This window comes from Stegostoma tigrinum, chromosome 12 (assembly GCF_030684315.1).
Source record: "Stegostoma tigrinum isolate sSteTig4 chromosome 12, sSteTig4.hap1, whole genome shotgun sequence".
Lineage (NCBI taxonomy): Eukaryota > Metazoa > Chordata > Chondrichthyes > Orectolobiformes > Stegostomatidae > Stegostoma > Stegostoma tigrinum.
This window is the reverse complement of record NC_081365.1, coordinates 27,071,194-27,083,075: the sequence shown is the minus strand read 5'-3', so window position 1 is coordinate 27,083,075 and position 11,882 is coordinate 27,071,194. Positions and strand designations below refer to the sequence as shown.

The 11,882-nt window shown below is 41.6% G+C and overlaps 1 protein-coding gene across 1 annotated transcript in view; it reads right to left on the bottom strand.

Annotated features, from left to right (window-relative positions):
- Positions 1-2,853: 2,853 nt before the first annotated feature.
- pou1f1 (POU class 1 homeobox 1) overlaps positions 2,854-11,882 on the bottom strand; it is a 48,759-nt gene continuing 39,730 nt past the window's right edge. Inside the window, exons 8-9 of the mRNA XM_048540986.2 lie at positions 11,071-11,131; positions 2,854-3,496 (exon numbers count right to left, since the gene is read on the bottom strand). Of these exons, the coding sequence (XP_048396943.1) occupies positions 3,283-3,496; positions 11,071-11,131 (275 nt within the window). The 3' untranslated portion in view covers positions 2,854-3,282. The remainder of the gene's footprint in view (positions 3,497-11,070; positions 11,132-11,882) is intronic.

Here is an 11,882-nt window from a genome sequence, read left to right as displayed (position 1 = left end):
AGCTATGATTCCAGGTTCACACTCCAACCTCAGTGCTTGAATGCAAATATCAAAGCCAGTGCAATACTCAGGGGGTGCTGCACTTATGAAGATTTGGCCTTCCAGATGACCCATAAATCCCAGGATATTATTTTGAGGAAGAGCATGGGAGTTATCCCTAATGTCTTAGTCAATTTTCTTTTTCCCTTCATCAACACCTCAAAAACCTCATCATTGTTAGGGAAGCCGAAAGCTTAGTGGTATTATTGCTGAATTGTTAATCCAGACACCCAGATAATGTTCTGGGGATCTGGGTTTGAATCCTGCCATGGCAGATGGTGGAATTTGAATTCAATAAAATATCTGGAATTAAGAATCTAATGATGACCATGAATCCATTGTTGTTTGTCAGAAAAATCCATCTGGTTCGCTAATGTCCTTTAGGTAAGGAAGCTGTCATCCTCACCTGGTCTGGCCTACATGTGACTCCAGATCCACACCAATGTGTTTGACTCTGAACTGCCCTCTGGACAATTTAGGATGGGCAATAAATGCTGTCAAGCCAGTGATGCCCTTGTCTCGTGAATGAATAAAGTATTTATCACTTTGCTCTTTTGTGAGAGTTTGCTGTGCGCAAATTGGCTAGCACACTTGGTGATTACACTTCAGAAGTACATTAGCTGTAAAATATTTTGGTGTCCAGCGGTCATGTAAAACATTGATATAATTGCAAATTTTTCTTTCTTTTCATACGGCCTCATTCAGCATCTAGTTGGCTGTTATGCCTTGTCTCCTTGCCATCTTGCCATACTCTATCTCTGACTGAGCTTTTGATTACCTGCATAATGTCCTGAGAGGCTTAAAAATTTCTTCTTGTTTAAAATGGCCCTGTGAAGTGCCTGGGGATATTTCATTGTTAAGGGTGCTATGTAGATATAACTAAAACCGATATAAGACTATAAGACGTAGGTAGGAGTGGAAATAATGCCATTTGGCCCATCGAGTCCACTCTGCCATTTAATCATAGCTGATGGGCATTTCAACTCCACTTCCCTGCACTCTCCCCGTAGCCCTTGATTCCTTGTGAGATCAAGAATTTATCAATCTTTGCCTTGAAGACATTTAACGTTCCATCCTCCACTGTGCTCCACGGCAATGAATTCCACAAGCCCATCATTCTCTGGCCTAAGAAATGTCTCCTAATTTCCATTTTAAATTTACCCCCTTTAATTCTAAGGCTGTGCCCACGGGTCCTTGTCTCCCCACCTAACGGAAACAACATCCCAGTGTCCTCCCTAAGCCATACATTATCTTGTAAGTTTCTATTAGATCTCCCCTCAACCTTCTAAACTCTAATGAGTACAATCCCAGGATCCTTAGCCGTTCATCATATGTTAAACCTGCCATTCCAGGGATCATCTGTGTGAATATATAGGATATCTAGGTACAGCAGATAATGAGGAAGGCAAATTAAGTTATTTAAGCTAAGTAAATAGAGTGCAAAAGTAGGACCTTGTTGCTGCAACTATACGAGACATTCGTAAGACCAAACCTGGAGTATTGCGTCCCGTTGAGTATGGATGTAGTTGTATTGGAGACGATTCAGAGGAGGTTTATTCGATTGACCCTAGGGTTGAGGCATTTGTGTTGCGAATATAGATTGAGCAGTTAAGGCCTATACTTGAGTTTAGAAGAATGAGAGGAGCTCTAATTGTGATGTATAAGATGCTAAAGGGGAATTATAAAGTAGACATAGAAAGGAAGTTTCCTGATATGGGGTAATCTAGAACAAGAGATTATAGTTTTAGGATAGGGGATAGCAAATTTAAATTAGTTGAGAAATTATTTCTCACAAAGGATGATGGTGTGGAAGTTACTATTCCAGATTGTAGTGAATGCTGGCGTATTGAGTAAATTTGAGGAAGCAATAGATTTTTTTTTAAAGTTAATAATGGGTTTAAGAGTTATGGAGAGCCAACAGGAAATTGAACTTGAGGCATAGGTAAGATCAGCCATGATCGTATCAAATGGCACAGCAAGCTCAAGGGACTGAATTGCCTACTCCTGTTTCTAAGTTATATTCTTCCTTTTTTCATTTGTCTCTGTGATTTCTTTTTAAATTTCTCTATACTACTCGTCTCATCATATTCCATTTGTTCATTCTTTCCTTTCACTTGCAATGTCCAAACATTGGTGCTATTAAGCAGTTGACAAAATGTAAAATTTGACACTTTTATTTCATGAAAATTAAACAAGACTTTGTCATAGTAGGGAATTGTTATAGACATTGTTAAAGACATTGTTAATTTTGACACATTGACACAGCAATCAACTGCATTACAAAATTATAATTAACTATAATTAATTATAATTAATTTACTGTCTTCTGGAGGTTCATGATTATCTTGTTTTCCCATTGTTGGCACTAAAATATTAATTACACAGGCACAATGAGTAACTGGGCATATTCCTGAACTTGTGCTGCTATTATCCCTTCTCTTGGAGTTCTCTCCTATTCACTAAGTACTTTATTTCCCCTTGATCCCAATTTTGAGAGATATAACATTCACTGTTTTTCACTAATATTTGAAATTTCACATAAAATGTTCAGGCTTCTAATGCTTTCTTCATCAAGTCAATAAATAATACTGCCATCAAACTCAATTGACTGTCTTGATTAAATTAGGAAAATCATGATATTGTCAATAATTTTCACAACAGATGAACTTTACAATAAAACCCATGAGTTTTTAAATGAGCTGAATTGTCCAATTGGCAATTCTGCAAGATTAGTGCACATTCTACGTCTTTGAGTGAGAATGACCAGATAACTAATAGATTAAAGAGAATTTGACTAAAAAATGGCTGGCTTGGTTGATGAATAGCTGAGATGCAAAATCAGAATAATTGTTTGGTATCCAGACTATTGAGTTAACTGATAGCAACAAAATTGCCACAAGTGGCTTCTGTGTTTTATGCCAGTATTTCATCTCTGGAAATTTGGTATTTCTGCAGGGTGAAAGAGTTTGAACTAAGATAATACGTCACTGCTCTCACCATCAACTTTAGTGAGAAGAATCAGCAGCACTCTGTTTAGAGGCTCACACATTAGTGTGGTCACTTTGGCAAGGTACTTGAGAGAAGTACTGAAATCTCCAAAAATTAAAGCAGTCAGTAAAAGGTTGTGACCTATTTCCTCAGATGAAGAAAGATCGTTTGACCAAAATGAGCAATAATTGTTTATTTTATAAATATATTCCGATTCATTAGTTTCTGTATGTTTTCCAATGCTTTAGTTAATAATTATCTACAATCATGCTGTTCTTTGAAAGGAAACTGAAATGAATTGTGGTGCAGATTTGTCTTCACTCGCTTCTCTCTCTGCCGACGGTTACAGAACCAGACTCTGACAACTTCTTTTTCCAGATTTAGACTATCTGCCACCTGTATGATCTCCTGTGAAGAAGGTTTACTTTGATGTCCAAAGTGTGTCTCCAGGGCTTCTTTAGCCAGCAGGCTAATGGAGCAAAACAAGTGCAACATTTATTAAATTTGTTATTTAATAAATTAAACTAGCATGTATAATTAGTTCGTTCTTGGCAATTGACTGTGAATCAGAAGTGAATTTGTATATCAATTGATAATGGGAACTGCAGATGCTGGAGAATCCAAGATAATAAAATGTGAGAGATAATGGGAACTGCAGATGCTGGAGATTCCAAGATAATAAAATGTGAGGCTGGATGAACACAGCAGGCCAAGCAGCATCTCAGGAGCACAAAAGCTGACGTTTCGGGCCTAGACCCTTCATCAGAGAGGGGGATGGGGTGAGGGTTCTGTAATAAGTAGGGAGAGAGGGGGAGGCGGATCAAAGACGGAGAGGAGAGTATAGGTGGGGAGGGGATAGGTCAGTCCAGGGAAGACGGACAGGTCAAGGAGGTGGGATGAGGTTAGTAGGCAGGAGATGGAGGTGTGGCTTGGGGTGGGAGGAAGGGATGGGTGAGAGGAAGAACAGGTTAGGGAGGCAGAGACAGGCTGGACTGGTTTTGGGATGCAGTGAGTTAGATGACATGTCCATCATGGGCCTCCTGCAGTGCCACAATGATGCCACCCGAAGGTTGTAGGAACAGCAACTCATATTTCGCTTGGGAGCCCTGCAGCCCAATGGTATCAATGTGGACTTCACCAGCTTCAAAATCTCCCCTTCCCCCACCGCATCCCAAAACCAGCCCAGTTTGTCCCCTCCCCCCACTGCACCACACAACCAGTCCAGCTCTTCCCCTCCACCCACTGCATCCGAAAACCAGTCCAGCCTGTCTCTGCCTCCCTAACCTGTTCTTCCTCTCACCTATCCCTTCCTCCCACCCCAAGCCGCACCTCCATCTCCTGCTTACTAACCTCATCCCACCTCCTTGACCTGTCCGTCTTCCCTGGACTGACCTATCCCCTCCCCACCTCCTCACCTATACTCTCCTCTCCACCTATCTTCTCTCCATCTTCAGTCCGCCTCCCCCTCTCTCCCTATTTATTCCAGAACCCTCACCCCATCCCCCTCTCTGATGAAGGGTCTAGGCCCGAAATGTCAGCTTTTGTGCTCCGGAGATGCTGCTGGGCCTGCTGTGTTCATCCAGCTTCACGTTTTATTATCTTGTACATCAATTTATGTTTTTTGATGGTATGAAATTTTCAGAATGAATTTTAAAATGATTATCTTTTCCAATATTTCATAATATTACCGAAGATATACAACAGGAGAAAGATTTTTTTAAGTGGATATTTTGTAGGTTTCTCTAGCAATTGCTTTATTTTGTAATTCTGCTCAACTTTGTCTTGTGGCACTAAATTGAATTGTAGAATCCATTGTCTAGAGGTTATTTCATGTCCACGGTAGCATTTGAGGTCTACACACACTTATGAGATGAGTCATGGCACACACATATTTGTCAGTGTTGAATGCCTCCTGAAGTATTCAGAGTAGGCAGATCACTAGAGCTGTCATTTCAAGCTAATATCTGGTAAATTGCAAGGGGTTGAAACAACATTCATCTAGTAGGACTAGTGCTATTTAAAATGATTGTGCACTGTTTGCAGGTTAGTTGTAGGTTTATTTCTTCTAACATTGCTTACAGAAGCGCTTAATGTTTTCTGCAATTACCAAACAACAAGTTACAAAAATCTTACAAGAAGTAGTGTGGCAAATGCTGGAGGACATTTTTTGCTGACTTATGGCTTCCGCACTAACCAGTTAGAGTCATAGAAACATACGACACAGAAAGAGACCCTTCGGTCCGACTCATCTATGCCAACCAGATATCCTACATAAATCTATCCCATTTGCCAACATTTAGCCCATACCCCTCTTAAACCCTTCCTATTCATATACCCATCCAGATACCTTTTAAATGTTGTAATCATACCAGCTTGCACCACTTTTTCTGGCAGCTCATTCCATACACGCACCACCCTCTGTGTGAAAATGTTGCCCCTCAGGTCCCTTTTAAATGTTTCTCCTCTCACCTCAACCTGTGCCTCCAGGTTTGGATTCACCCAACCCTGGGAGAAGTCATTGTCTATTTATGCCCCTCATAATTTTATAAACCTCTATAAGGTCATCCCTCGGCCTCTGATGCTTCAGGGAAAATAGCCCCATTTCATTCAGCCTCTCCCTGTATGTAGCTCAAATCCTCTAACCCTGGCAACATCTTTATAATCTTTTCTGACCCATTTTAAGTATCACATTACCCTTCCTCTCGCAGGGAGACCAGAATTGCAGTGGTCTGATTGTGGCCACTCCTATATTCAATGCATTGACCAATAAATACAAGCATACCAAAAGGCTTCTTCACTAGTTTATCTACCTGCAACTCCACTTTCAAAGAACTATGAACCTGCACTCCAAGGTTTCTTTGTTCAGCAACACTCCCCAGGACCTTACCATTAAATCCTGCCCTGATTTGCCTTTCCAAAATGCAGCACTTCACATTTATCTAAATTGTTTCTAGGTATGCTCCGTACTCTCCTTGGAATAGAGTATGCTTTGGAGAGTAAGCAGAAGGCATGCAAAACAGGACTAGCTGCTGGAAGAGGGAAGGGAATGAAAGTAGTCTCAGGAAAAAGACATGCTGTTCAAGGAGTATTTCTCTTAACCTAGGAATTACCAGTCGGCAGAAACAAAATGATGTCTCAAGGTGAGAGATAAGCAGTTCTGATCATAAGTGAAGGGAATGGTCTCCACCTGCTTGGATGATTGCAGCTGCAGCAATGTTTGAGAAGCTTCATGTCCCCCAGAACAAAGTAAGGCACTTGATTCAGACCCCGTTCACCAGGATCAGTTTCACTCCCTTCACCACTGATGCACAGTGGCAGCAGTGTGTACCAAGATACACTGCTGCAAATTGCCAAAGCCCCTTCATCAGTACCTTTCAAACCTATAACTACTACCACTTAGAAGCGACTTGGTCTTGTGACATGGAACTGTATTACTTTTCCTGCACTATTGCTGGATCACAGTCCTGAAACCCTAACACACTGTTCATCCTCCCTGGTACTCCCTACTCCACACATTGCAGCAATCCAAGAGGCGGCTCCCACGATCTTATCGAGGGCAATTAGCGATGGGCACTAAATGCTGGCATTGCCAGTGACATCCAACTCTTGTGAACAAAAAACACTTTAGCAAGGAACATCAATACTTCTAAGGCTGAATCCCTGTAATATGCCACCTGCTGATTGCCAGACCACTGTGACATCCTAATGCTCTTTTGCACATTGTAACCCAAAAGCATAATGGTAGCAATTTGAGCTTGCACAACAGATGTCTGAGCTTCACATTCAATTCCCAGAGTGTGAATGGCTTCTGCTTAGGAGTAGAAGTTGAGACATTGGCTGTTAAATGCTTCATCATGGTTGGGGCCACAGTAGCTCATGGATTTGGCTACCACTTGCATGCTGTAAAGAATTGGACTCAAAGCTCTGTGCAAAATCCAATACAATTACTGTGTTGCATTCCCCCATTATTTTTGCAGAGCACACAAGAGTTTTCTAGCAGGACTGTCAGTGCACCAAGCATTATGTTGTGCTTAGTCATCATCCTTCTGTGCCATGAAAATGTTCAACTAAGTTTTCTATACCAGCACTGATGTCCGAACTTCTTGGGTGCCTGTACTATCCTTTTCCCATAGCTGCACCCTGAATTCTCACCATATGCGAGTTTTGTCTCTAATTTCTTCCTTAAATGACACACAGCATCAATTTCTGAGCTGAGGATCCAAGTGTGAAATCAAGCAAAGGTGCTGTGTCTTCATCATTACTCATTTGTTGCTGCTTCTGCACCATTTGCCTTGGTTGCATTTCTCAAGTAGCAGGAAATAGCAAAGCACAATGGTAAGATTGCCGCTTGGGGAGATGGAGTGGGTGTGGTAAGTGTGGTAGTTAGGGTGAGTGGTGGTTCTTTCTTACATCATTTGCAGTTTGTAAATCAGAAGGCAGCATAAGAGTAGTGGTGGTGTGATTTGAGAAAGAGAAGGTCAAGCATTTTGCTGATTCCAGTGCCATTGTTGACTATGGCCTCAGCATTGGGCAACTTGCATCCTTTGTTTAGCTCCTGCTACCCTGGACTTTTGTGCAGCATTGTCTTACTGGAAGATGTTTCAACAACTGAGATGCAATCAGTTTAGCTGACAATCAGTTCAGCTGATCACACTGTATTGATTGGATAACTGGTTATGTGCAAACCGTGAAATTTGATTGTGAGGCTTGTAGCAGTGAAGAATCTGAGGGTCTGATGTAACATATAAATGTCAGACATTAATCTTTTGATTGAGGGAGATTGTTGATCACTGAGCGATGGGGCTGTGATGAATTGTGAGGTGTTTGAGCCAAGGGGTTGCAGTTCTTGGAATATTCATTCACTGAACTTGACAATTCATGGGAGGTAATTGAACTTCTTACCCCACTATCCGTACTGCATTGAAGTTCTTGGGCTTGACTCCTAGCATTGAACTCTACATTGATCCACTCCAGTAGCCTCTGAGACTCTGTCCACAAGGCCGACTTGCATATACAGGATATATCACCTTCTTTGCACCTCTTCCACCATGGTCTCCAGTCTAGTGTCAGAAAACTTTTTAAGCCTGTTCTTTCCTACATTCTTGAACTGTTCTCGAGACATAACTAGCTGCTTAATAACTACACCCACTCCATCACAATGCATGTCCTCTTTTAGACACATGGGCTACCTGTGCCAGACTCTTGCAAACATGGGCCTCTTGCTATCCATTAAACTACTCAACAGTGAACTTGGTACTTAGTTCCATGCTGCAATCATATTGATTTTACAGGCAGCATGATGTTGGCAAATTGCCTACATTTGTAGAACTGGTCATTGATCATAATTCCCATGTCCTTTTCTGGGAATGAGCTATTTTAGTCTCCTTGGAGTTTGAATCAATGGGTTGTTGTGCACAGTTTGTATGTCATTTCCTATCAAATATATATTTTTCAGAAAATTAAAGTCAAATTCAATGTATGATGCAATACTGTTCCTGTTTTCCACAGCACTCTGATTGAACGGTGTTGATCTTGCTAGGTGTCAGACTTCTGAAAATTTGCCCTATTTTGTCATTATCTCATAAATAGCAAAAAATCCATATCAAAGATTACAACATTAAATAGGATCACGTGATGTATGGGGGTAGCATATTAGAATGGATAGAGAGTTGGTTGTCTAACAGCCTGCAGAGAGGATAAATAGGTCATTTTCAGATTGGTAAGCTACAACCTATGGAATGCCACAAGTATCAGTGACAGGGCATGAGTTGCTCGCAATACAATCTATATTAATGAACTGGATGAAGGGACTGAATGTATGCTTGCTAGTAGGAAAGTAAGTTATCAAAGGGCATAAACAGTTTGAAAAGGAATTTAAGATAATAAAGTGTGGAGCTGGATGAACACAGCAGGCCAAGCAGCATCAGAGAGGGGGATGGGGTGAGGGTTCTGGAATAAATAGGGAGAGAGGGGGAGGTAGACCGAAGATGGAGAGAAAAGAAGATAGGTGAAGAGGAGAGTATAGGTGGGGAGGGGATAGGTCAGTCCAGGGAAGACGGACCGGTCAAGGAGGTGGGATGAGGTTAGTAGGTAGGAAATGGAGGTGCGGCTTGGGGTGGGAGGAAGGGATGGGTGAGAGGAAGAACAGGTTAGGGAGGCAGAGACAGGCTGGGCTGGTTTTGGGATGCAGTGGGGGGAGGGGAAGAGCTGGGCTGGTTATGTGATGCAGTGGGGGAGGGGATAAACTGGGCTGGTTTTGGGATGCGGTGGGGGAAGGGGAGATTTTGAAGTCCACATTGATACCATTGGGCTGCAGGGCTCCCAAGCGGAATATGAGTTGCTGTTCCTGCAACCTTCGGGTGGCATCATTGTGGCACTGCAGGAGGCCCATGATGGACATGTCATCTAAAGAATGGGAGGGGGAGTTGAAATGGTTCGCGACTGGGAGGTGCAGTTGTTTATTGCAAACCCAGCGGAGGTGTTCTGCAAAGTGGTCCCCAAGCGTCTGCTTCACCAGTTTCAAAATCTCCCCTTCCCCCACCGCATCCCAAAACCAGCCCAGTTCGTCCCCTCCCCCCACTGCATCACACAACCAGCCCAGCTCTCCCCCTCCCCTCAATGCATCCCAAAACCAGCCCTGCCTGTCTCTGCCGCCCTAACCTGTTTTTCCTCTCACCCATCCCTTCCTCCCACCCCAAGCCGCACCTCCATTTCCTACCTACTAACCTCATCCCACCTCCTTGACCTGTCCGTCTTCCCTGGATTGACCTATCCCCTCCCTACCTCCCCACCTATACTCTCCTCTCCACCTATCTTCTTTTCTCTCCATCTTCGGTCCGCCTCCCCCCCTCCCCCTATTTATTCCAGAACCCTCACCCCATCCCCCTCTCTGATGAAGGGTCTAGGCCCGAAACGTCAGCTTTTGTGCTCCTGAGATGCTGCTTGGCCTGCTGTGTTCATCCAGCCTCACACTTTATTATCTTGGATTCTCCAGCATCTGCAGTTCCCATTATCTCTGAAAAGGGATTTAGATAGGTTAAGTGAGTTGGCCAAATAATTGGCTGATGAACACAAAGCTGGAAAATTGTCAGCTTCTCCACTTTGACAGAAAAATTAAACCAGAAGCAGCGCATTATTTAAATGGAGAGAGATTGCTGTTGTACAGGAAGATTTGGATGCCCTCATGTGTAAATTACAAAACAAAAAGTACAGCAAATGATTAGAAATGCAAATGGAATGTTGTTGCATATTGCAAGGAAAGTGGAATAAAAAGATTAGTATAGTTTTGTTAAAGTCAAGGAGGACCTTAGGAAATTCTGGAGTCCAATGTGGAGCTTTATGCTGCTTACTTTTAAAAAAAACATGTTTCTATTAGAAGTAGTTCAAAACAGGTTCAACAAATAATTCCCGGAATGAAGAGACTGTCTTATGAGGGTAAGCTGGACAATTTTGACTTACATCTATCAGAGTTCAGAAGAATGAGAAACAATCTTTTTGAAACTTATAGATCCTGGGGGGACTTGTTAGGGTGATTACTGCGAGGATGTTTCCCCTTACAGAACAAACAGAGTATAAAAATAAGGGATCTTCCATTTAAAATGGAGTTGAGAATTTTTTTTCTCTCAGAAGGTCACAAATCTGGAATTCTCTTCCCCAGAGAGCAGTGAAAATGGGGTAATCAAATATTTTGAAGGATAGATTAGATTCTGATTGACAACGGAGTCAAAGGATAGGGAGTAGGACAGGAAAGTAGAATTTCAACCATAATCAGATCAGCCATGATCCTATCAAATGGTGGAGCAGGTTCAGGGGTCTGGATGGTCTACATCTGCTCTGAAATCATACGTATGCATCTACTTTTAATCTTGTTTGTCCTATGTGTAAAGACTAAAATATTACAGCTGTCTCATCACAGCAAGAGTTCCATCTAAGACAAGAATTGGCAAGATCCTAACCTTGCACTCAAGATCCTTTTATTGTCATTACATGGAACATGGGCACTTCACTTCCATATTAATGTTTAGACGCAGTTGTTATACACACCTGATTGTAGTTCTTCGCTTTCTTTTTCTTTCATTTATTCCAGTTCTTTCATTATTTAAAGCTGCAAGGAAATACACAGTTACAAAATATAAATCACATACATGGTATGAACTGGCCATTTCTTTTCCACTTCTTCTGGTAATATTTTATATTGAAAACTATTTAATTAAACAAGCATTCATCTGAGGTAAGAATTCATTTTATCAGGATAAAAGCAAGAATACCAAATATCAAAGGGAGGAACAATCTGTGCTGTATGAGAAAAAGATGTTGAGTGGTTGGTGTTCACTCTGATTGTTTGAGGCATCTGAGTTACTTGTCTATTTCACTATAAAGGAACTAACTTCCAAGAATGCAATAGGACAGTCGTTTTAATATATATTTGATCTATTTGTAATTACTATAAGTATGTTCAAATTTTATCAGTATTAGATAAAGCTCTGGTTCAGCCTTAGTTAAACTGATGTGTTAAATGCAGAATGATATATTGTATTTGGAGGGGTATGCAGTGTAGATTCTGCAGAATTATGATGGAGCTAAATGGGTTCAATTAAGATAGTGATAACAAGGTGTAGAGCTGGATGACCACAACAGGCCAAGCAGCATCAGAGGAGTAGGAAGGCTGACGTTTCGGGCCTGGACCATTCTTTGTATTGACTAGGTTTTGTATTACCTTCAGTGAAGAATATTAAGTAAGATTTAATTGAGGCTTTCTAAGATAATGAAAGTATTCAACAGGCGTGATAGGAACTATTTCCTTTGGTGAGTAATAGGGAGACATAGCATTCAAATCAGAACAAGGCCATTTCGCA